The sequence below is a fragment of the Micromys minutus genome (genome assembly GCF_963924665.1).
Source record: "Micromys minutus genome assembly, chromosome: 27".
Classification (NCBI taxonomy): domain Eukaryota; kingdom Metazoa; phylum Chordata; class Mammalia; order Rodentia; family Muridae; genus Micromys; species Micromys minutus.
Genome location: NC_137962.1, coordinates 35,871,681 through 35,898,107, shown reverse-complemented (window position 1 = coordinate 35,898,107; position 26,427 = coordinate 35,871,681). Strand labels below are relative to the sequence as shown.

The 26,427-nt window shown below is 45.8% G+C and overlaps 1 protein-coding gene across 2 annotated transcripts; it reads right to left on the bottom strand.

The window, feature by feature from the left end:
* Positions 1 to 2,370: 2,370 nt before the first annotated feature.
* On the bottom strand, positions 2,371 to 26,273 carry POLDIP3 (DNA polymerase delta interacting protein 3). 2 transcript variants are annotated; one of them, XM_080938879.1, is made up of 9 exons: positions 26,175 to 26,273; positions 13,924 to 14,314; positions 13,254 to 13,340; positions 11,081 to 11,176; positions 8,845 to 9,024; positions 8,292 to 8,369; positions 7,204 to 7,333; positions 5,475 to 5,541; positions 2,371 to 4,396 (listed from the first exon to the last, which is right to left on the bottom strand). In XM_080938879.1, exons 1-9 carry the CDS (start codon positions 26,231 to 26,233, stop codon positions 4,222 to 4,224), a joined length of 1,263 nt encoding a protein of 420 aa, XP_080795005.1. In that variant the 5' UTR covers positions 26,234 to 26,273; the 3' UTR covers positions 2,371 to 4,221. The 2 variants fall into 2 exon arrangements, with proteins under 2 accessions (XP_080795005.1, XP_080795006.1); XM_080938880.1 differs by lacking the exon at positions 13,254 to 13,340.
* Positions 26,274 to 26,427: the final 154 nt, after the last annotated feature.

Sequence of the window (26,427 nt, the reverse complement as noted above, 5' to 3'; positions counted from 1 at the left end):
GCGCAGAGACCTCTGGGAGTTATAGTTCCGTCTTCCGGCGCGCCTGCGTTTCCACGACGACGGTGTTACGCAGGGCTCCGCACTCTCCGTCCTAGGCCCGCCTCCCGGATCTTGCCCAGCCCCAAGATTTAGCCTTCCTTGACCAATGGGGAACTAGAGGCTGGAGCAATGGCTGGGAAGGTAAGAACACTGGCTGATCTTCCAGAGGATACGGGTTCGCGTCTAATTGTCTGTAACCCCCAGTTCTAGGGAGATCTGACGCCCTCTTTCGGCCTGTGTGGGCACAGTATACACGTGGTGCACAGGCACACTCATAACACATAATCAAAAAAATAAATAGCATTCCGTTTGAATCATGGTGCAACTGTGGGATTTTGAGCAAAGAGATGCCATGAACAGTTTTGGTTGAGACAGCAAGGGGCTGACCAATCTGGGTTTGAGACCGTAAACAAAAAGCCTTGTTGCCAACCAAGCCTTTGGCCAACAAAGGGTACTTGCCGCCAAGCCTGTTGTCCTGAATTACAATCCACAGAGTTTGAGAACTGTCTTCGGCAAGTTACCGTTTGACCTCCAGGTGTACTCCATGGAAATATGTCTTATGTCATGTGCTCTCTCCCACAAGGAAGTAAGCATGTGTGTGCTTTGAGACATGATTTCACAATGCAGCTTGGGCTGGCCTGAGGCTAGCTATGTAGACGAGGCTGATGAGATCTGTCTGCCTGTCTCCTCCAGTGCTGGGATTAACAGTGGACAGCACCACACATCACTATGCCTGGCAGATTTTTAAATTTACAAATTGAAGTGAGCCCAAATAAACTTTTTCCAGCTGGACACGGTAAGGCATGGCTGTAGTTCTGGCTGAAGCAGGGTACTTATGTGTTCATTAGGGTTACTTACCATTGCTGTGATGAAACACACCTAAAAGCAACTTGGGGGTGAGGATGGCTTTATTTCCAGTTTCATGTAACAGTTCATCAGAAGCAGTGAGGTCAGGAACTCAAGCAGGTTGGAATCTGGAGGCATGAGCTGATGACGAAGCTATGAAGGGGTGCTTATTGACTTGCTCCTCATATCTTGCTCAGCTTGCTTTCTTATAGAACCCAGGACCATCAGCCCAGAAATGGCCCCACCCACAATGGGCTGGGCCTTCCCCCAGTTAATCACTTATGAAGACTCAGTTGAGGTTCCCTCCTTTCAGATAACCAGCTTGTGTCAAGTTGACATAAAAGTAGGTTGTGAGGCTAGGTTTGTAGGAACAAAGGAGTTGGTGTCTTGCCCTGAAGAACTTAAACTCACAGGACTACTTTACTGTTTATAGGTAATCTATGGCATCAGAAAAGTAGTTATTTGTTGACAGGGATAGGATAGTACTTGGAGAGGAACAGCTTGAGAAGCCTTCTGCTGGAGCCCAGTCATGTGCTGAGGTGTAAAGAGACACCTCCAGCTCTGCACTCACAAGGGAACCCCCAGATAGATAGGAAAGAGAGTGACTTCCTGCTCCCAGAAAGCAACTGACTACAAGCTTACCAGCTCCCATACAGAAGCTACTGCTACAGTGCTGGGAGGGGCCAGGATCCCATCAAGCTGGCCAGACCTGGCAGTATCATTCATTCATGTGGTACTGGTTTATGTGACAAAGCTGGAGTGAGCCAAGGCCATCACACAGCATAACTGTTATGGTGAAGCCTGGGCTGCATCAGAAGTGGAACCAGCCAGGGAATTGTTGCAGAGAGCAAAGCTGGCGGGGCAGAGCTATCTAAACCCTCACCGGCAAGTCTCCATCATTGTACATGGAGCCACAGGGTTTTGGTCTTACTTTGGCCCTATCTTCCCCCGTTCCTTTCCTCCCTTTTGGAATGGGAATGTGCACTCTGTGACACTGTATATTGTAAGTACTGATCTTAAGAGGGTCCGTTAAGAATTTACTTTGAGGCTGGACAGATGATCAGTGGGTAAGACCATCCGTTTGCTGTTCTTTAAAGACCAGTGCTAGGATTCCCAGCACCTACAAGGCAGCTCACAACTGTAACTCCAGTTCTCTAGGGGATTGATGTTCTCTTCAAGCATCAAGTATGCCCATACACTTGCACACCTATGTGACCACACATACACAGGGAAAGAGGTGTGTGTTGGGGGGAACAGCCCAGAGCCAGCAAGATAGCTCAATAGGTAAAGGTGTTTTCCCTTAAGCCTGATAAACTGAATTTCAAGCACAGAACCCATGTGGTGAAAACAGAAAATAGACTTCTTCGGGTTGGCCCCTGTCTACCACACATGGTTCATGAAATGTCTACACACCCAACCCAATAAAGATAATTAAAGCAATGAAAAAAGACATTATAGCTCAAAGTTAGGAATAACAAACATTTATTGAGAAATGGAAAGTAACAAGCCCATCCATCCCATAATACCTTTCTCTCCGGAACAAGACACAAAGAAGTAATGCAAGGGAGTGGGGACATGAGGGTTGGCCCACCTTTTCTGTTTCCCAAGATGACATTCTGAAATGCAGGAGGGGAAAGTACCCCACTCCCCAAAGTACCACATGGCCAGGAGGGTGAGGCTGAGTCAGCTGAGTGTGCCGTTATAGCACGCCTGGCTCAAAAAGAGCTGGGGACCAGGAAGGGCCTCAGCCATACTCTACACAAAGCGAAAGGCATGCCACCTGTTCCCAGTGCAGACAAGTTAGGCCCTTTGTCTAGGGGTGTTCTCTTGGGTCAGGAAGAGACAAACACAGAGGAATGTCTTCCAGTTTCTGAGAAGAATAAATTTGTACCCATTTAGGAGGATTTAAGAGAAGGAGGCTTCTTTAAAATGTGGATACCCCAGATGTTATTCCTGGATTCCTTTGCTGGGCAACTTTAGAGCTGAAAGACTAAGTTTGACTCAAAACAGACCCTTCCAGCTGGGCAGATCTAACTCAGGAAAATAAGAATTAGTTGTGAAGTTCTTTTTACTGGGCTAGCTTTGAGTGGGTCACAGTACCTGAGCTTCCTTTATCGCATTGGCTTGTCCCTTTATAGCACACACTGATAATGTGCGCGTGCCCTCAGAGTCCTGTTCCAGCTATGACAGCTCAGCATCTTCTGTTCCCATTGACAGGGACAACTGACCAGCTCTGGAATGCTGCTACCTGACACCCAGCACCTGCCTAAGTCCCACAGTTCTACACTAACATGTAGAGCATGCTGTACAAAGTAACCACCAGCCTGCTCTGTAGGTGGGCTTTACTCAGACCACTCATCAACGTGGGTCACTTACACTAGCAGAGACAATGCTCTGGTAGCAGCTGCACTTTGGGAAACCCTGATTGCTGTTCTGCAGATAACCAAAGCCAGAAAAACACAGCCAGAGTCAGCCAATGGCTTTGATCCAATCAATCTCCCCCAAGTCCTCTGTGCTGCAGGCCGGGGAAGAACCTGGAAAAAGGCTCATCCAATTTGCAGCTGGCACATGCACCAAAACCAGGCTTTAATGTTGCCCTATAAGGTGAGAACCAAGAGGGCTAATAGCCACAGGTCCCTTCCTTACTCCCACATGGAAGCTGAGAGAACTGAGCCAGGGCCTTTGGCAGAACACTATCAAGAGACCATGAACTGTGGAATGCCTTATACACTGCCCAAAACAGCACAGGCAGGCAAGAGCTGGCAACACAGCTGCCCTACCTGCCTGTCACAGAGTGCTGCACATTGGCAGTCAGGCCTGGAGATGACAGAGGGAGAACACCTGATGCAGACCCCAGCTCTGACCTAGTGTTCACGGAATGGCAGGAGGTCCCATTCATTCCCCGTTGTTTAAAAACTTCAACAGAACAAGAAAACTCTTGAAAACAAAACATTAAAAAAAAAAAAAAAAAAAAAAAAAAAGCAGTCTTTCCAACATGCTCCTGCACCCTGTGTCCCATGGGGTCACAAGAAGGACACCCAGGGAAACTGCACCATTTCTAGAAAAGAAACCAGCTAGGGGCCAAGGGTCAGGGAGTCACACTGACAAACAGCCTACCTTGGTGATGAGTGGAGGAAACACTACAGAAATGTAACGCACAGAAGGGCAAGGTGTGGAACAACACAGAAAGGTGGGTCCCGTCCAGCGAGGAAGCTCTCCCTGGTACCTTGTCCCTTGTTCAGGGGGCTTCAGCCCGACGGCCCGTTGGTCTCAACTTTGCCTTAAGAAACAGAGCCACCCTCCTCTGCCCTGTTTCTGGCTGCCTCGTTCCCCTGCTCAAAGTTTGATTTTGAATTCTGTGGGTTGTGTGGTCACAGAGGCCCCCGAGGACTTGAAGAGTGCTCTGAGAATGGTGTCAGGGTCCACTTCGGCAGGAGGGTTGGAAGAGGCAGGATTGCCCCTCCGCGGCAGCTCACTCTCCTTTTTCACTGAAGGGCTGTCACTCAACCGCCTGTGAAAGCAGAGAACCCAATCTCAGTCAGTTTCTCCCTAGGTGGTGCTGAGATCCACTGAGCATCTGTTGGGAGCTAGGTATGGCTCGCCATGCTTTCCACATCCCTCCATCTGACTTCACTTTATTGGAAACAGTTACTTTTCTTATTTACTGTTAAAAACCAAACCAAAACAAAACCTAGCTACAGCCTGCTGAGTGCTGCTAGAGTTTCACATCAGGAAACACTGCATGTTCTTCTGTGTGGTCAAACAAGGTTACATATTACACAAATCTTTCAAGTCTAACCTAAGTCAATCACATTAATTCTGGTTAGCCCAATGATTGAGTCATAAAAAGCTACAATATTTTTATTTTAAAAAATGTAAAGTATGTATATGTATGTATCTATGCATGTCTGTACAGATGCTCACAGATGGTTTTGTGGTGCCCAACATGGATGCTGGGATCCACCCCTGGGTCCTCTTGTAAAAGCAGTATGCACTCTTACTGACTGTCTCTCCAGTCCCTTTCCAAAACATCTGTAAAGTACAACTTATTTCTGGGACGGTTTTACCGATTTGTCCAATCACAATCTACTACCTAGGTTCAAATCCCGCTTTTGCATGTCCAAGTCTACTCTAGGCTTTCCTGGCACAATCTCACCTACCTTGGCATGTCTCATCTTCTCCTTGGGTGTATTTGCTTTCTCAAGAGAAATTCTATTCTGCCAACCTCATTATTCTTTCTACGTACCTCAGGCTCCAAAAAGTCCTCAACAGTGAGCCAGGCATATGTGCCCAGGTGTCGTCCAGCATCACCTCAACAGTCAATTCCAGGAAGTGCAGTTACTTTTTACCAAGAAGACAACAGTCTTACAAAGCGGATGTGAGAGCTTGTTCTCCACCTCCCTCAAAGGTGCTGGACACTATCAGACTAATCAATAGACAATGTAATCAAGCCCTGGAGACAGTTTGAGACAAACCACTTGGTTCTAATTCAAGCATCCTGATTGACCACTGATCACCAGGAAAGAGGTGACTGGCTGTGCAGAGTAAACCCGTAGAGATTCTGTCCCAGCTTGTGCCCTTGCACTTACAGCAAGATGGGTTGGTCTGAGGTGATAACGTTCCCATTCATGTGAAGGTTGCACTTCATAGGTTGCCCTGAAAACCAAAAATGAAAAGGCTCCATCAAGAGACCTGTTCCTCATCAGAGGACAAGTATCACCAACTCCATGACCAAGGGTCAGATTCTCCCATTGAAGCCAGGCATGGTGGCATAGCTCAGAAATCTAAATATTGAGACTCTGACAGAAGGATTCCAAGTTTACAGCCAGCCTGGGATACCTAGTGAAGAGCACACAGAAGCTATCTAGCAGGTTGGAGGGTGCAGCTAACTGGTTATTTTCTGAACGTGCATCCAACACAGCTGTGAAATCTTACACCTTAGACCACACCACATCTTTCACTCATTAGACCCCTAAACTCTATCCTTGGGAAGGTGACTGAGGCATCTCTTCCTCAACTCCAGGCTTAAACTTAAGTTTTTCATCCTTTGTGAAACATGTGATCACTGCATTGAGTATGGTGTACATACAGTATGATGAGGACAGGCTTGATGGTGCAGAAATAACCACATGAATCAGAGCTGCATGTCTGGTCAGAGCTGCTAGTTAAAGGTCCAGAGCCAGAGCTATAGCTCAGTGGAAGGGTGTTTGCCTCAGATTTGTGAGGCCCTTGGTTTGATCCCTAGCACTGGAAAAAAGGTGCTACAAAAGGAAATAAAATCACATTTCCCTAATGGTGCATGCTTGTTAATCCCAGCCCCTGGGAGGTAGAGGCTGGAGTACTGCTTTGAGTTTGACACCAGGCTAAGCTACAGAGGAAGACCCTGTTGTGTGCAAATACAACCATCCAAAAATTAAAAAAAAAAAAAATAAATAAAAAGGAAGGGCAGCCAACAAAGGGGATCCGTTTGCTACACCAACAACCATGGCATCAGGGCGGCATATGACCGTTCACACTACAGAGGCCTCATCCCGGGTCCTTATGCACTTAACTCCATGTGCTGTCTCGCTAGCCTAGTATATGAAGGGCTGCACAACTCAGGATTTTAAAAAAATCCAGTTGGACAGTGGCACACACCTTTAATCCCAGCAATTGGGAGACAGAGGCAGGGAGATCTGAGTTTGAGGCCAGCCTGGTCTACAGAGAGTAAGTCAGGGCTACACAGAGAAACCCTGCCTCAAAAATCAAAAACAAACAAAAAAGAATTTAACAATATAGCGAGCAAAGAACAGACATTTCTCTAGAAGAAACAAATATGGCAGATAAGCACATGGAAAAATGGTCAACACCATTAGCCAACAGGGAAACACGAACCAAAGCACTAAGGTCATCTTTGCTCTTCTCTTCCTCCTTACCCTAGTCCTCTGCACATTCATCATGAGCAAGTGGAAAAGGAGCATGGCCCAGAGCTCCTAACTGTGTAGCTTGAGATATAAAGAGGAAGCAGTGTATGCACTGGTACATCTCCCCTAGAAGCCAAGATTCCTGGCCTCTGAGAACTCTGTGTCCTAGCAAGGCCACCCGCATGTAAAGGGAGAGGCTGTGGCAACTCGGCTTTCCCAGCAAGACCCTTTAAGAGACTCATCTACAGAGATGAACTATTCAGAGAGTGCACATCATTACCTCTTCCTGTTACACAGAAGCCCTAGGAGGGTGAGTTCTCCAAGATATCTTTGTACCAATCTCAGAGGACAGTATGCCGCAAAAGCCCACTGCTTTAAAACAGAGAGGAGCATGATGGCGGCCTCCCCAACCTACCGTCCAGACATCGGTTGTTGTACTTCTTATACGCAGTGATAGCGTCATCCTTCTTCACAAAGACAACCTCTGCTACCCCAGGATGAACCAGTCGAGCCCGTTTGAGAGCGCCACACACACAGAAAAGCTCCTGCAAAGGACAAGCGAGGTTGGGAGGGAAATGCAGACTTCTTGCTGCCCACACTCTCTAAGAACTGCACTGAAGCCGCACACCCAGGACTTCAGGGTAGCTCCTTGTCTGCTGGTATTCTCTGCTTGCAGTGAGTGACCTTCCACAAAATGGTCTACTCTTCCTGTGCAGTTGAACAGTGATAACAATTATGGAGTTTCATAGAGCTCCCTGTTAGAACTGGGCCCAGGCTTATTAAAGGGCTTTCAGAGAGCTCCGAGCTAGAACCACAGAACAAACGGGAGAAAAGCTCATTCATTAAAGGCAGTGGCCAATACAGCACAGGGAGGGGAATACTGCAACTGTGGGTGCTGGTGCTCCACAGGGATGTCTGAAGGGGTTCCCAGGACATGTCATGGGACTTTGAGCACTAAAATTAGGAGAGTCCTGATTAGACAATGATGGCCAATGGGTGCTGCCTTCTACCAGCTGAGCAATCACCACTCTTAGGCTGTGTCCCCTCCTCGATGGCTTCCTGCCACAGCCTTTGGGATGCTGAATGAGCTATACACCCGGCGTCAACTGAAATCAACTTTAAAGAAGTGATCTGTACGTGTCCCCTTCATATGTAATCACTGTATTTTAGTGACAAGGGAGTCAGTGGCCACAGAGGGTATACCATGTGAAGATGTATGAGAGTGGCAACTTAAATGTGAGCTGGGAGTGGTGAGGGAGGTGGATCTCTTTGAGTTCAAGGCCAGCCAGATCTATAAAGTGAGTCCAGGACAGCCAGGGTTCTGTTACACAGAGAAACACTGTCTCGAAAAACCAAAACTAAAACCAGACCAAACAAAAAAACCTACCCTGAGCATGACCATCCTTTGAGTTCGAGCAAATCATTAACTGACATGGTCCTAGAAACTCATACCCTAGAAGCAGCCTGTGACAAAAAGGTCAAGTAGTCCACGATGGTACTTACAACTATGTCCTCCTCTGTGACTCGAGGGTGCAGATTATTCACAGTCATCTTGGTGCCTTCCAAGGGGCTAAGCACAGGCTGCCAAAGACAAGCATATGACACAATGTCAGAAAGTGGCATGAGCCCCCACAAGACTCACTCCAGACAACTGACCAGGAAGGCACATTCAGCGTGCATCCACTACACCAGGCATCTTGAACAGTAAAGGCCAAGAGACTCCTACTACTTCCTAGGAGATACAGGCCCTTCAACTCAAGCTTCTGCATGAAATGCTGCCCATGTCAGAACACATGGTGTAGGTTTAAATTCTTGAGAGGCCAAATATGCCATCTTCTCATGGTTCTCAGTACTCACTTCTGGGACCCGCATGTCCCATAGTGGGGTCTCTCTCTACAAGGGTCCTCACTGGCTGGCAAGCTCATTGAAGACAAGGGTCCAAGGTACTAGTTTATTCATTGCAGAAAGGGGTGGTAACATCCATGTCACAGAGTGTTCTGAGGACCCTCTAGGGTACACATAGCACACCGACACCCAACACAGGTTGACACCTTACCTCAGCAAGTGGCAGCTCTTTGGGAGGCTCCTCCTTGTTCACCAGTGTCCGAGACATGTTGGTCAAGGATTTGGTTCGAATAGAGGAGGGGAGAACAGGAGCAGTGTAGGCATCATTCTGGACCACTTTTGTGAGAGGGAGGGCCTTGGACATGGACAACTTGGAACTATTCAGTCCAGTCTACACAAACAGGCAGAAAAGAGTCTGAGAAACCAGAGACACAGGCCACTGTCTGAAGAGCTAACAAGACCCCCAAAGCCAAGCACAAAGGATAGAGCAGCTAGGGCCAGCAAGGCACACTAGGGAGGAAAAGAGAAAAGCACAGACTATGCAGTGACCAGAACCCTTGCTAGAAAACAGAAGCCACTTCCCACAGTGCTAGTTCTTGCTTAGCAAGACAATTTCATACAGATTTGACCAAGAAACCCGAGAGCCATGAAAGACGAAGGTAATTTCACCATTCCTTCCTCCATTCGCCCCCTGCCTTACTTAGCTAGTAAACAACCCCACCCACTCATCTTTCTCAAGTAAACCAGGAGTTAGCCAGGACCAATCAGATCCTTGCTGACAAAGATACAGCCAATCACCCACCATAAAGGACAAGTTAAAGGACAAGTGTCCATACTGCTTCTTTTTTCCTGCTTGTTTTTTTACTTCAAAAGGCCTGTGTGCTACCTGCTGAGGGTCTGGCTTCATCTCTAATAGTTTAGCCTGAGGTAAATAAACTTCCTGCTTGACTTGTATCACATGGTCATCATCATGGATGTGACCGTAGACTCAACAGCCACAGGCTCTTTTATTTCTGGTCAGAAGGCCAAAAGCCTGAGGTCAAGTTCATTCCTCCATAAGCTTCTACTAAGATGGAAGTATTATTATCATCAGCTGGCAGATGGCTGAACACAGAACTCTTCATTTCCTTTTTTAATAATTAATTTTTCCTTTCTGTTTATTGTATCTATTATCTGTCGGATCCCCTGGAACTGGGCAGATAGGTGTGAGCGGCCACGTGGTTGCAAGGAAATGAACCCAGGTACTTATGAAGAGCAGTCAGTGCTCTTAACCTTTGAGCCATCTCTTCAGCCCCTGGGAACTCTTAAGAAGACAGAATTCCTAGCTTTTGGTCTCTGACCTGGCAATGTAGAGGCATGAAGTCATAGCCTCTGTAGCTCCCAGACTGTAAGGACGGGCTGCAGAAACCTAGCATACAGGGACTATTGGAATCAGCCTCCTCCAGAACTGAGGAAGTGATACCTTGGAAACAGAAACTCCTCACTGACTTGTGTAGAAAGACTCATGAACTAAAGTAGCAGGCGGTTTTGCTGACTTAAGGTTTGCTGTCAACTGAACAGGAAGAAAGGAGGGATGCCATAGCCAGAGAAGTAGAGAACATGTAGCAGGTCAATTCACCAGACTTCTTCTAGTCTGGCTGAGCATCTTCCCCATGGCAGACTCCATACTCTCAAGGTACTTTCTGTGTCTCAAGAGTCAGGACAATACCCTGGGAGTGACCTAGCTCAGCAACTCCATGTATTACTTATGAGCTGGGAGATGTTAAATAGGTTCATCTACCCTCTATTCACTGCTTCCTTATCATAAAAACAAACCCATGTCACTGAGAAGAGGCAGAATCTTAAATGAATTACTATAGGCACTGTTTTTCCAGCTGGAATTAGAAATGGACTAAGCCAGCAAATAGGCAGACAGACTCAAATGGTCTAATTACTGGAAAGGTCTCTTTGTAAATAAGTGAGCTGACATCATTCAACCTCACAACCACTGTAAGACCTAATTAGTACCCAGGAGACTGCATCATAGTTGGGATCCTGGCCAGAGCTGGGTCTCTACAGCAGGACCTTCCTTGGGCTCCCGGACACTGCCTTTACACTTCTCTGTGTGATGTCTGACAGTACCCTTACTGATGCAGCCCAACTTTCTTGACTTCCTGGTAAAGGCATATTGCTTATAGCTCACCCACCTATTGTGCTGTCACTGCAACAGGAAGTGAACTAAGACACAATTCCCTGCAAGTGACTCAAACCAGCCCCTAGGACCGCAACTCTTCATGTCACTGCTGTAGAACCTTGGCAGCCCAGTCTTAGCAATGCTAAAATCAAAGAGCTGGCTAGTTACAGTTTAGTCTAAAAAGTTTATAGCCCAAATCAGTGATTGCCCACAACCTCATCCATCCGCTTGATCTAATCCAGAGTGCAGCAAGGGAAAGGAAAAATCACCGTACCATGTGGTGAACAAGGCTGCCTGTGGCTGCAAACTTCATCTGCTTGGTAGGAACAGGTGTCACAAAGTCATCATCTTCATCTAGGTCATACAAGTTCTGAGAATAAAGAAACAGTAGCTGGGCTAGGGATGTTGCTCAGTGATCCCTATCACCCTGAAATAAACAAATCAATCAGTTGGATAAATGCTAAGACAGCATGCAGGCCCTCAACACATCTGAACCAAGAGCAGAGCAATGGCTGAAATGAACAAGAACTTAGAGAGGAGTGAGACACATTAAGTACTGGGTTTGAGAGATGTGTGACCCATGTCTTCACAGGGGACTCCTACCACAGAACCCAATGACAACTGCTAAGAACTACTTCTATGTACAGGAGCTCAGAAATTCCTGTAGCTGAGCTGGCCTGAAATTCAACCCTTCTGTCTCCAGCCTCCCAAGTACTTAATACATGGCAGAATCTCTACAACCTTTTATATTCAGTTAACGACAAAGTCTGAAAAAGGACTTCACTGTGAGATAACAAAGTACACGTATACTACTTACACAGCCCTAGATGGTGAGCCCACTACATAGCTAGCCTGGCATATGCCTCTGTAGGCAGTCTATCACTGAGCAATGTCACCATGAAGTAAAAGACTATGTATCAACTGGCTTGGAAAATCACCCCAAAGTCTGGTCTGGAGGAGTAAGCCTAAACCCTACAATGAGTTTAATTCCACAGATGTTCACAGCATAGTATTTCTGTCAGGAAAAATGTCAAGTCAGCAAATTATCCAGTTGTTAAAGATGTTACTATAAATTTGAAACAAATTCTAAAGAAAAAAATAATGTTAAAAAATTGAGTGAGAACATAATCTCAATCCCACCCAGGTATTCAATACAAAGTAGCAACAACAAATGAAAAACCAGGAAGACTGGAGGAGTGGGTCAGTGGTCCAGTACTCGTCCAGCACTGTAAGGCCCTGAGTTCCATTCCCAGCACATCAAAAATAACAACAGCAGCGAAAGAGGCTGGAGAGATGGCTCGGTGTTAAGAGCATGTGCTGCTCTCAGTTCCCAGCACCCACATGAAGGGTGTTACTCCAGTTCCAGGGACCTTCTGACTTCTGCAGCAACAGGCACACATGCGGCACACATACATACACGCAGACAAACCTCTACAGGAAACTCCAGCATAATGTCAGTAGTACCTGCTTGGTGAACAGGCACATGAGGATGATTTTCTCCATTAGACACATGCAATGTTTATAATCACTAACTGACTTTCCTGTCTTCCACTGCCCTTTATGCCTTTCCTCTCTCTCAGTGACAAGTTTCTTCTCAGAGGCTGGAGTGCAGCTGCTTAGATGAAAGCACAAAAGCCCTGGTTTCATTGGCAGCACAACATACCAGGAAGGAGGAGGCAGAATATCAAATGATGTTCATAAAGAACTAGAAACCAGCCTGACAACAGGAGATACTGTCTCAAAAAAAGTTCAAGAGCTGGAGAGATAGCTCAGCGGTAAAGAGCACTGACTGCTCTTCCAGACGTCCTGAGTTCAATTCCCAGCACCCACATGGTGGCTCACAACCATCTGTAATGGGATCTGACTGTGACAGTGTACTCACATATATAAAATAAATAAAAATTTTTAAAGTTTCTTTTTGGATATAAGGTATGTAGCTGAGGCTGTCCTAGACATTGTGACCCTCCAGGCTCTGCCTCCCTGATTACACATACACATGCCTGGATTAAAGTTTTTCTTTTTTTAAACAAGTTCTCATTTTGTAGTCCTGAACTCACTATATAGCCCAGGTAGGCCTCAAATTAATGAGCTCTGAGCCAACCTCCAAGCTTATAGGTGTGAACCATCATGTCTTCTAAGGAGCTTCTGCTTCTTTTTCTGCAATAGCATTTCACTATGTAGATCAGGCTAGCCTCAAACTCAAAGATTCACTTGCCTCTGCTCCCTAAGCTCTAGGACTTTTAAAGGTGTGTGCCACCATATCTAGCACAATTTTTTTGTTTTTTGTTTTTTGTTTTTTAAACTCACAAATTCCAAAGTGAAAACCTTCTGGTACTTGGAAATAGGAGCCTTAGGCTAGTCCTCAGTTGATCTACCCTAACAGACCTCATCAGAGCAAAATGCATGTATACATACTCACACATGGATACCACACACACTCATTCTACCTGTTTGGCCTGGTGGTTATTGACAACATTGATCCTCATTCCAGCAGGATGGGCATGAAGTGGCACCATGGCCTTTTGCTGTGGAACCTAGAAACATCCAGTAGTCACAATCCATCCCAGAGGGTTCATGTGCACTCTAAGTAGGTCAATGAATTTAAAATAGGTTGATGTATACAGGTATCAGCAAAGGTCATGCAATAATGGACCTGAAGAGCTCAATCAACTTGGCTCAGTCAACAACTGGTGCTGCCATCCCCCAAAACAAAGCCAATACAGTTAGCTTTCGCCGTTTCCTCTCCTCTGGAGTGGTGGGTATTTGGGGTGGACAAGCAGTCAGATCTCCTGGGTTCCTACCCTGTCCTCTGACTGACTGGCTAAATGAGCACTACTCCACATTTCTTACATACTCTCTTTTCCTGGCTTTATAGTCTCCCCTTCTTTTTCTCTACTTTGGTCTCACTTTGGAGAGTCAGTTCATTCTTGTGGATCTCTTCTTTGAAAGACTCCACAAGACTGTTTGTAATGTCCTCTGTGCCTTTCTGAAAGTCAGAACGTGCTGGACCAACACTTGGATGGAACAACTGCATTTTTGCCATTCCTCAATTTTTCCTGCATACTTCTAGCTTTCTTTCTAGGTTTCTGAAAATACTGGAGGGGAGTCACAACCTACCTGGATAGTTTTGGTGAGTTTCAGAGCAGGGGTCACAGTCCCAATGGGTGGGCTTGTGAACGTAGCAGGGGATCTCCTCTTCAAGCTGATCTTCTCCCGGGCATCAGCCACCTGGCGGGGCTTCTGGGGCACAGTGCTCTGCTGCTTTCGTGAGTTCAGCATTTCTCTGGCATCCTGTACTTTTCCTTTGATCCGAAACCGGGCATCCTTCTGCAAAAGCTTTTCCCGGGCATCTTTGACACCCAGCTTGAGCCGAGCATCTGAGAGGCCAATCTTCTGCCGGGCATCAAATCTCTGCTGGAAAGTGGCTGTGCGAGTTGGCTGGCTAAGAAGACTATGCTGGATCCCAACTCGAGATCGGACACCTCCAATTCCTGGTCTGACACTGAGCCTGCAAACACATATTGAAAAAGTAAATGGATCTGGGGCTCAATAGCAGCCCATGGAGAATTGAGAGACATGGAGCAAAAAGCTTGTTCTGGAATTTCTAGAACCCTGATGGCACCCAAATACACAGAAACAAATATTTCTTCCTTGCCTCACTCTTTTAACTTTGTATCACAAACAGAATTATGGAGAACCCATAACCAGTCAAAACTGCTCCTTTTAAAAGCTCATGCTTTTAGTCAACCCATTATACACCATGGGGTATATATTATTATGCCCACTTTTCTGTGTGGAAGAAAAGCAGACCTGGTGAAGCTGCCTCTGAAAACAAATGGTGTCTCTATGCAGGCAGGCACCTCTTACAGGACTAAGAAAGCCAACCGGTAGGTCTCAGCACTCAAAAGGCCAGCAGAATGAAGATATAGGATGTACCAGCCATGAATGGCAATGCTTGTAATCAGAGCATTTGAGAGATTGAGGCAAGAAGACCGTTGAGCTTAAGGCTGGTCTGACCTAGTCTGCAAGACACAGCTCAATAAAACAGAACACAAACACTCAAATAAACAATGGCAGAGTTCAGCTTAGTAGTTAAGATTGTTACTCTAGTAGTGAACGTAAGTTCAGCTCCCAGGACTGGCATGGTGGCTGTGTGGTTGTTTGAAAATGTTTGGCTCAGGGAGTGGCACTATCAGGAGGTGTGGCCTGAGACCCATCTCCTACCTGCCTGGAAGACAGACAGACTTCTGATCAAGATGTAGAACTCTCAGCTCCTTCAGTACCATGCCTGCCTAGATGCTACCATGTTTCCCACTTTGATGATAATGGACTGAACCTCTGAACCTGTAAGCCAGCCCCTATTAACTGTTGTCCTTATACGAGTTGCCATGGTCATAGTGTCTGCAACCATCTGTAACTCTAATTCCAGGGCATGTAATGCCCTATTATGACCTCCAAAGGGCACACATATGGTGCACTATACAAAATACTCATATACATGAAACAAGTTAATCTAAATAAAAAAGCTGCTCAGTAACAAAAATATGCAATTTTAGAATCTCCTAAAATTGAAAAGTTGGAGAGATGCTGTAGTGGTTAAAAGCACTTGCTGTTCTTTCTGACCCAAATTTAGTTTCCAGCACCCACACAAGGTAGTCTACAACCAATTCCCTGCAACTCCAGTCACAGATGATGCTTCTTTCTAGCCTCTTCAGGCACCACATGCAAAGGTACACACATAAATGCACACACATAAATAAAAAATAAAACCAAAAATATTATTTTAAAATTAGAAACAAACTGGATGGTGGTGTATATCTTTAATCCCAGTACTTGGGAGGCAGAGGCAGGCAATTTGCGGCCAGTATGGTCTACACAATGAGTTCCAGGACAGTCAGGGCTACACAGAGAAACCCTGGAGGGGGAGAAGGGAGGGGAAAGGAAGAGGGGAGAAATGACTAAATTAAACCCCATTAATCAGGCCCCATTCCTGTGGCCTACAATGGCCAGGTCCACATCTAGCCCTGCTGAGTGAAGCTCAGGAATCTGCAGGTTTTTCTTGCCTGGTCTACCAACCAATTCAACCAGCAGGCCTCTTTCCATTCCAGCCAATATAAGCAACCACTGCTAAGGTGGGTGTCCTTTCTCAATGTCTATGCCAGCATTTCCTTACTCAGAAACCCTCCCTGATTTTCCAAGACAACTTTCTTTTGTACCTGTTACACCTGTCAATTTCCTTGTTTTCTCTCCCCAACCCTGAGCTAGAAGGGGAGAAAGTGGTTCATCTCTTTGCCAGGACCCAGTACTTTAAAAGTAGTGCTGTGAGCTGTTTAGGCCCCAGAAGCTCTTGTGTTACATCTTGAATACAGAGCTGTCAGATCCCACCCCAGTTGTTGAAGCCAAATTCTGGGGGACACCCAGGCTGCATTTTTAACTTACACACCTAAACCTGGAAAAGCACGAACAAGGTTGCCCTACAATTTCCAGTTCACTGCTTAAGCCTTCCGGGAAGCACCTCACACTGGGCAAGTCATCAGTCATAAGGATCCTCCTCTTACCTGACTCCCCCGTCAAATCACTTGTTCCTTTGCAAAGGACTGCATCCCAGTATTCCCAGCACTCAACAAGTGGGAGGACTATAAATTTGATAACAGGGGCTAGAGAAAAACCAATCTCAGAAAACCTCACAATCCACCTGGTGGTAGGGGGAAGAGTTATACTTTATTAGTTCATACAAGAACTGGATGAGCAAGTTACTTACAGGATCAAGCAGAGTAACTTAAATTGGAAGGTTGTACTTGTCTGGTGTGGCTTTATTTTCTTACCCAAAGACTCAGGGAGATCAGCCTGAGGACATAGCTCAGTGGTAGAGGGCTTGTCTACCATGCACTATACCCTGGATGAATCCCCAGACAGCAGTGGGGTTGGGGGGGGGGGCGGGTTTCAAGGAAATGGAGCTATTAGAGAAGCCAGTCAAAAGGAATGAGGTTTGGGGTATAGAGGGGGGCAGCACCCATGATTAGGGAGAATAAAACAGCTTTGAGGCAGACATCATATACCCAATTCGATTGGGCTACCCCTGACTTAGGAGTCCACAGCTTGAAAGCCATAGGCAATACTGGGGTTACTTAAGAGAACACCACACTGAAGGAACCTTGATGAGAACTGAGACTCTACTCTTACACAGAGTGCCCTTACAGGCTTTCTCATAGTCTCTCACATCTGTTGGTGATGTCCATTAAAAATAAAAATAAAAACTGGCTGTGGGTTCAGACAGAGTTACTACTCAAGTCCCACTAATAAAATGAAGAAAATATTTTAATCAACAATGACCATTAGGTCTAAACAAAAGCCAAGCAAACAGAGAGCACCCAAGATTAAAATACCCACTTACTGACCTCCTCCAAAATCACAGGCAAGCAGATAAAAGAAGGATGAAAGGGTAACTCCAGGTGCTTCAAACTGAAGAATGGCCTGCAGCCAATCAATCAACATAGTCCTACTGGAATGGAAGGCCCAGGGCTTGCAAGTTCTCTGTTCGTGCAGTTGAAGAGGCATCTAGCTTTACTGATTCCCAAACTCAAAAACATTCTTTCACTCCTGTATCCCTCCCCTCCACTAAAGCCTCTCTGCACCCTAGTTCCCAGATGGAGGAACGGTCTTCCAAAGCATACACAGCACTCACCACAATAACCTGTTTATAAACCTGTGTTTCCCCCCACCCCCAGCGCATACTCTGTATCTCCTTACCTGTGTCAACCCTGCCTCACAGGAAGGAAAGGCTCAAAGAACTTTCCAGGGGGTGATCACTGCCATATACCCAAACTGAGGATACAGTAACTGTCTATCTGTGTCTGACTTGGAGGCACCCTGACCTGGCCCCAGAAACTCTGGGAGCTTTTACTCCTTCTCTGGATCACAATGCCCTGAAGGCTGCAGCAACCTCCCATGACTCCCCTGAGTCTTAGAGCGTGTGAACGCTCCTCCTAACACTTAGGATTTTCTCCCTTGACCTAGGGATGACTCAGGCAGTGAGATTAACTCTCTCCCAGTCCTGCTTGCCAGTTCCTTCTTTTCTATCTGCTTGGCTTTTGTTTGTTCCTTACAACCTGGCCCAGACATACAGAATCTAAACTGGGTTTAATGCCTGATGTTTCTACGGAGTCCCCAGCTTTCCCTAACTACTGTTCTTGGGACTTCTTTATCTTTGGTCTGCATTAGTTTTCTGTCCCACCAAGATTGGATATTCCTACTTTTATTTCTACTTTTTAGTTACCTCTTGGGCTTTTCAATTTGTCTTCTCCCGTCTATTGACCAAAAAACCCCAAAAAACAAAAAACAAAAAAAACTGGTTTTGTAAATATAGAACACTGGGTATTATAGCCTGGAAGAGACTCAAATGTCTTCTGACTATGGATAATACTGAAGTTGTCACAGGCTTGAACAGCTGGCTCTGGGGATGGCATTTGGTCTGCCTGCTTCACACACAGGCCTACTTATCTCAACACTTCCTCCAAAGCCTCTAGATGGGTCAGGCTGGCCCCAACTCTGTGACAAGGAGGAGAATAAAAGAGGCCAAGAAAAACAACATTATGTACTTACAAACAGCCAAGAGGTGAGCTATTTCCAACAGAGGCTACCATTGATTATTTCATGATATAAAAGTGTCTATAATAGGGCTGGAGAGATGGCTTAGTGGTTAAGAGCATTGACTGTTCCTCCAGAGAGAGGTCCTAAGTACAATTCCCAACAACCACGTGGTGGCTTACAACCATCTGTACTGGGATCTGTCTTCTGGTATGTCTGGAGACAGCTACACTGTACTCTTAAACATTAAATAAATAAATCTTTAAAAAAAAAAGATTATTGTCACTTGAATATCCAGTCACTCCTCCTAGCTGGTTATGCACATTTAGGACCTAATTACATGAGACCTCAAGGTTTTCTGGGTATACAGGCTAAAAACTAAAATTGGGAGAAGGTCCACCTATGCAGCAATGGAAAAGCCTGGGTAAAGGCACCAATCATTGCAACACCTCTCCAAGAAATGTTCTTATGAGTGACTGCTACAGCTCATGACAGACTTCTTTAAAGACTCATGTATTTTATGAATACATAAGTACAGTGTCACTGTCTCCAGACACTCCAGAAGAGGGCATCAGATCCATTACAGCCACCACGAGGTTGCTGGGAATTGAACTCAGGACCTCTCTCTGGAGGAGCAGTCAGCCATCTCTCCAGCCCTGATATATTTTTTTAAATCAGGGCGATGGCTATATGAAAGTTAAAATGACTAAATTAGGGTTTTCTAGCTCTATGAATACTCCCCCCACTCCAGGTAACTTAAAACCTACAACAGTAGTTTATACGTATATTCATGTTAACAAAATCTGACTTAAAGATAGGTGCTGAAAGGTGTCCACAGTCACAAAAAGAAGATCCGAACATCACCCACATTTCGGTGGCCCAAGACTCTGCAGCTCCCGAGGCACCCAGGAGAAACAAGCTGGACCACTATGCTATCACCAAATTCCCACCGACCACTGAGTCAGCCATGAAAAAAATAGAGGACAACACGCTTGTGTTCACTGTGGATGTCAAGGCACCAGATCAAACAGGCCGTGAAGAAACTATGACACTGATGTGGCCAAAGTCAATACCCTGATAAGACCTGATGGAGAAAAGACTATGTTCGCTTGGCTCCTGATTATGATGCTCTGGATGTTGCCAACAAGATTGGGGTCTTCTAAACTGAGTCCAGATGGCTAATTCTGAATATACATTCACCACAAAAAAAAAAAAAAAAAAAAAAAAAGTTGCATCATGGGCTGGAGAGATGGCTCAGTGGTTAAGAGAACTGACTGCTCTTCCAGAGGTCCTGAGTTCAAATCTCAGCAACCACATGGTGGCTCACAACCATTTGTAATGAGATCTGATGCCCTCTTCTGGTGTGTCTGAAGACAGCTACTTATATGTAATAAATAAATAAATAAATAAATAAATCTTTTTTTTAAAAAGTTGCATCATGTTTCATCAATCATTTAAGCATTTGCCAATCTTTCAAGAGCACCAGAGTTTAATTCCTAGCACCCGTTTCGGGCAGCTGACAAGTATCTATAATCCAAGTTCCAGTGGATCTGATGTCTCCTTCTGGCCCATCAAAATCACTAGGCATATATATACATGCAGGTAAATAACCAAAAACAAAGTACAAAAAATTTTTGGGGTAATCTTTTGGTGTAGCTCTGGCAGCCCTGGAACTCCCTATGTAGATCAGGCTGGCCTCAAACTCACAGAGATCAGGCTGCCCCTGCCTCCTAGTGCTGTGACTAAAGGTGTGGAATACTACACTGGATAGGTAATCTTTAAAACCAAACAAGCTGGGGTCTGGAGAAATGGCTCAGCAGTTAAGAGCACTGACTGCTCTTCCAGAGGTCCTGAGTTCAATTCCCAGCAAGCACTTGGTGGCTCACAACCATCTGTAATGGGATCCTATGCCCTCTACTGGTATGTCTGAAGACAGCTACAGTGTACTCATATACATTAAATAAATCTTTAAAAAACAAATTACCAAACCTTATATCATAAACTTGTTAATAGGGTTACTGTAATATATTACCCTAATCCTAGACACTACTGGTAAAGAATAGATCTGAATGTCTCTCTATTTAAAACACCAACAAACTGCCATTATTAAAGTTTTCAAAGTAAAGATGACTACTGTCCTTAAGTGGAGCAACATCTTAGAGTTCTAGTCTTACTCAGGGACAGAGCACTCTCCTGATCAGGATGAGAATGCACATGAAGAACACTGGACAAAAGTCTCACAGAAGTCACCAAGACAACCTGGACTGACATTTTAATCTATAGTAATGCCTTGTTTGGTGACAGAGGTAAACTGAGAAATATAGGGCAGTAATAAAACAGCTCGGCACCGTCATGTCACATAACCGTCACATAACCCTGGAGGCCACCTTCATGCACGTTACTTGTCAATTGTACACCTAAGTGCATTTGTGGAGGAAGTATCTGGCAGTTAGGGATGTGGGTGCTACTCCTGCTGGGTTACACCATTCCCAGGTTACAGGATTCTTACAACTCCTTTCTGTGGAGCTTCTGTGGCCCAGCTTTTTATAATCAAATCTCCCCTTTCTGCATGAAAAGACAGCTATTCATCCCAGCAGGCAGCAAGGCTGGTTACAAGACAGGCATTAGTCATCAGGAATTCTTCAAATAAACACTCCAGCTAGGGGCGGGCCTCCTCAGTCAATTATGTTACCCGCCCCAAGACTAACAAAGCCCTCCCCTACAGGGGTCTAATTCTTATCCCATCTCTAAAGCTGCAGCCTCACATTCCATTTTAGGAATTTCTGAGAGTTTCCTAAATACATTCTGCATATTTGTCTTTCCGAAGGCGAGGAAGGGTGCCTTTGAACAGGACTCCTTTTTTCTTTTTTATGTATACAGTCTTCTACCTATAAGTATGTTTGCAGGCCAGAATAGGGCATAGGCTCCCATTACAGATGGTTGTGACCCACCATGTGGTGGCTGGGAATTGAATTCAGGACTTCTGGAAGAGCAGTCAGTGCTCCTAATGGCTGAGCCATCTTTCTCTAGCCCTGAGCAGGACTCTTAGCTGCCCCACCTTGAACAAGATCAGCAGTAACTCTGCAGTAGCTTTCAAGCACCCATAGCTATTCCTTGAGATCCTGGGAAGAAACACTGTAGACGAAATGAAAGGGCAGATGTCCAATGAATGGACCCTTCCCACTCCTATTCTCCAACTAGAACCTGGCATATACTAATGGTGTGAAAGGAACAGGAATGCCTTGCCTTTTTGGTTCTGTGGAAGACAGAGCCAAGAACTACAGATGTCAGATAGAAAAGAGGCTCATGAAAGTAGCCCTGAGTTATATTTAAACACACAATGGGGAGTATGTTAGATAATGTATGTTGGCATTATAAAAAAACGTTTATTTGTGTATGTGTGTATCCATGTATGCACCATGGCACAAATGTAGAGCTCAGAGGACAACTTTCAGGAGTTCAGGATGAAACTCAGGTTGTCAGGCTAACAGGCTCTTTAACCTGCTGATCCATCTTATTGGTCCTGAGGTCACTTGGGGGCAGGGGTTGTTTTTGAAGATTTTATTTATCTTTTTATTTTATGCATTTGTCTGAATGTATGTCTGTGTACCAAGTGCATGGAGTGTCCAGGAAAGCCAAAAGAAGATGTCAGATCCCTAGGGACTAGAGTTATAGAGTTGTACACTGCCATATGAGTGCTGGGAATCAAACCCAAGCCCACTAGAGGAGCTGCAGCCATTGCTCTTAATCACTGACCCAGCACTGAGATAATTTTTCTACAGAGAAAACAAAAGTTTAACCCAAATTAGTAATAAAGAGAAGACACTAGGACACACTCCTTTACTGAAGACTTTTCTTCCCCCTTGCATTTTGTGTTTGGAGCCACATTTCCTTTAGCGTATCTCAACAAGGAGTAACAGTGGGAGCCAGGTCTGAACCTAAATCAACTTTCCTCCACCCACTTCAGCTCCAAAGACTCCTCAAATGAGACATGAAGCTCTAACACACTCTAACTAGACCAGCAGTGATCCCAAGAACTAGGCCAATCAAATTAAAGAGAAGGGCTGCCTCAACTAATTTAACCAGAGACTCTCACATCTAAGGCAGAAGTCAACAGGGGCACAACACAGGTCCTTTGCAGCTAAAATCACAAGAACAAGTGTGGGTAGGACAACAGGGTCTCATCAAGAGACAGATCAACTGTCACTCAAATCACTCTTCTATTCTACAAATACCCATTTATCAAAGTGTCTTTTCATGATCAACAGGGGTTCAGGTAATACTGACCTTTCTGCTCGGAAGCAGTAGCTCCACAAAGGAGTCCATGCTGGGATCTCCAACCTGGCTAAACTACACAGGCTTTTGCTCCCAAATTGGTGCTTCCCTCAGATTGTGACACCCCCCCCACCCCCCCCACCCCCGCTTCACATGGTGTGCCTTGGGGTAATACAGTCTTGTGGTAAGCAGCGAGGAGGGCTTCATAGGCAGGTAAGCCTAAGAAGGGTGTTTTCCCTACCAGACACCCTAGCTTTTGCCATATCTAACAGGAGGAAAGTGGCTGCCCCAGGAGCCACACACTCTTAAATCACTAAACACACAACCAAAATTGCCAGAACAGTGAGTGATTCCTTCTAGAAAGCACTAAACAAAGCATTTACTGTGGAAAATGACTTTTCCTTACTTTTAGACTCTTCTCAGAACTTGATGTGCAGCCCCAGTCTAGTGCTTGTTGACTGTGTAAGTGAAATGGAATTTCTGCAAGTTTTAACCCTTGCACTGCCTTCAAGTCTTCCAGAATACTCCAGTCCCAATAAAATTTTCACATAAAAGCAAAATTTTCACACTAAAAAATAACATCATTTTCCTTTAAGTCTTCAACAGTGACATCAAAGAAAGCTACTACCTAGTGAGCACTTGTCCTGGTGAAACAGGCGGTTTCACCTGTAGGTGCAAAAAGAGAAGGGGCAGTTAAGCAACAGGAAAGGTGAAGCAGAACTAAACCGTGGTCATCTGACTACAGAGCCTTCTTACCTAGTCTTTCCCTACGGAAGCAGTTTCCAGCTTCTGTTCCTTTAAGAAAAGCTCCACAACACGCCCATCACTTTCTCTGAACACTTCCTTCCTACAAGGTATATTCTTTGTTTTCTGAGGCAGTTTTTATGCAACTCATGCTGGGCAACAGGCCTCCTACCTCAACCTCCCTAGTGCTGAGATCACAGGCATGCTCTACCACCATCAACTCTACCAAGGTATAATCTTTAAAAAAAATGTTATGGTTCGGATCTAGAATGAAGGGTTGGTTTCTAGATGGTGGTTCTATTTTGGGTTAGAGTGGGGGGTGGACTGGGTTGCCTGTAGCTCTAGCTATTCTGGAACTTTCTATGTAGACCAAGCAGGCCTTGAACTCAGAGAGATCTTGCTTCTGCCTCTAACTGCTGAGATATGTATGTGCTACCATGCCTGACTTGATGGTGCTGTTAAGAAGTGAATCATGAAAGATTAACCCTACCAGTGGATTACTCCACTGATGAGTTAATAGCTAAATGAATTGGGGGTGATGCCCACAAACAGGAAGCAGGACACTTCCCTTGTAAGGGTCTATACTCTTGTCCTTTCATTTCTCCACTCAGTCACCTCAAACCATGAGCCCTTTAGTTGACAAGCTCAAGTACTGTCATAGCTAACAAACAGGGGCCTCTCATACACAGGTAGTTCTCTGAACAACATGCTAAGAACACCATTACATGCTAAGAGCACCATTACAAGAACAGCATGTTGCAGGGGAAATGTGTTTATGTGGCTGGTTCACAACCAGTTCTCCAGGAAGATACACACATCTCCTTCCTGAAGCTGCCCCTACTGCTTCACATAAGACTACACATCCCAAGACAAACCAAATATGTTTTATAGACGGCATGGCATGGAATCCAGGGGAAATACCTAGCAGCAGAACCTGGAACAGTTAGCAACCTGTAAGGTCTGGACAGGCTCTGGTATGTTGGACAACCCAGAAACCAACTCCACACCATTTACCAGAGGGAAGATCTGTAAACAACGGTTGAGAAAACAGCAGAGGGGTGTTAATAAAATGAATGGGTCCCATATTCTGTTGCCTAGACTAGCAATTCTCAACCCCTGAGTAGAATAATACCCTTTGGGTTGAATGACACTTTCACAGGGGTCACCTAAGACCATTGGAAAACAGATTCATTATGTCCCATAACAGTATGGAAATTAGTTATGAAGTAGCAAAGAAAATAATTTTATGGATGGGGTCACTACAGCATGAGGAGCTGCATTAAAGGGTCACAGCATTAGGAAGTCTGAAAATGACTGGTCTAATAGTTCTCAGCCTTCCACCATCAACAGCCACATCCACTTTGGAATTGCCTTTTGGAACATCCATGACCCTCCTTTGCTGCGGACATTTGAAACAATATAACTGATGTCCATGCAAGCTAAATATGAAACTAAAATAACCAGGAAGACATGTAGATAAAACAATGTCATCTAGTGTCTGAAACACACTGCTGACCTCTGCAAGAAAACACATGTTACTAGGCCACCTGGAACTCCTGACTAACGTGACCTCCTCCCCAGCACTGACATAATAGGCTCTGTCTTTCATCATGGCTGTCAATGTCTCAAGGATTAAGACAAGCGACAACAGGAGCTGGTGTGCTGGGTGGAGAGGGACTGGCGGGGATCGTTTCACCTCAGTATGGGAGACAAAGGTGTTTACTAGACACAGGCATAGGGAAGGAGTGGCACAGCTGAGATCAGTGTCTGGGAAACCAGTTCCTATCATCTACAGCAGCGCGGCTCTATGCTCGCTGACCACTTTCACATTGCAAATTTATAAAAGCTAGAAATGGCTACTGATGTGAAAGAGTCTGTTGCGTCTGAATGTCTCACTCAAGACTCCAGGGCATACATCTTGCACCCTCTTGGAACTGTTTTTCTGTCTTTGCCTGAGGCCTGAGGCAGGGGCAATCTGTGGTCTTGAGAAAGTCTCTCTGGCTCCAGCTTTCCCGTTTGTGAAATGCGTATAAAACAATAAAACTCCACCATAGTGCCTGGAGCACCAACTACTCAAGAGACTGAGGCAGGAGGATCGATTGAGATCAGGAGTTCGAAACTAGCCTGGACAACATGGAGGAAGCCAGCTTCTCATAGAAACAAACTTGTCTGTCATCTCAGCGCTTGAGAAACGGAAGGAAGAGGATCCTGGGTTTAAGGCCAGCCTCAGAGACACAGTTCGAGGCCTGCTTCGACTATGTGAGAGCCCGTTTCAAGAAAACAAACGAACGAAAAGCCATTAGACATTACAGTCAAAGGAACAAGGCACTTCGCATATGAAAAAGCTATTAGCTTAAAAAGGGTCGGGCTAACTAATCATAGTGGCATAAAAGAATCAGAAGAATTGGCCACTTACAGCTTTAGCCTGGGGTCTCCCTCGTTCAACTTCCACCCACTTAACTCCAAGGGCCTAAAGGCCCAGCAGAGAATGCGCCACCGTGGTCCCCCCGAACCCAGTCCCCGGGAAGAAGGCCCTTCCTGCCCTGCCCAGCCCTCGGCTCGCCCGCGGCCGGGCCTCCCGGGCCCAGCAACCAGTGAACTGGCTAGCGGCTGGGCCCGCGCGGCCCGGCCAATAAGGAGCGCGGCGGACGCAGGAGGCGGGCGCAAGCGGCGTCGCACCCCAGACTGTTCCCTCCTCCGCCCCCGAACCCCAAAGAGCAGCAAAGCTCCCCGAGCCTCGAATAAAGGTAAAAGCTGCTCACCGTCCCTTGGTCGCCGTTCCGCGCTTCCGGATGAGCTCGTCAAGCGAGATATCGGCCATCTTGCGCCGCCAAGTAGCGGAGAGCGGATGAAAGGCTGTCAGCAGCGAGCCCGCCCCTCGGCCGGAGTTATGAGCGCCTTCCGACCAACTCTCGCGATAGCTCAAACGAAGCTCGAAACGGAAGGGGTGGAGTCTCTCCCCGTGAGCCTTTGCGATACCTCTAATTTGCATGTAGAACTCCGGAGCATTATGGG

What these genes read in the sequence shown, in the direction of transcription:
- POLDIP3 (XM_080938879.1), bottom strand. Translation starts at nt 26,233, where the DNA reads ATGGCCGATATCTCGCTTGACGAGCTCATCCGGAAGCGCGGAACGGCG. An exon ending in AACTCACCAAAACTATCCAG is followed by an intron (nt 13,341 to 13,923) that starts GTAGGTTGTGAC and finishes GGATGTTTCTAG; the next exon opens with GTTCCACAGCAAAAGGCCAT. An exon ending in ATAACCACCAGGCCAAACAG is followed by an intron (nt 11,177 to 13,253) that starts GTAGAATGAGTG and finishes CTTTATTCTCAG; the next exon opens with AACTTGTATGACCTAGATGA.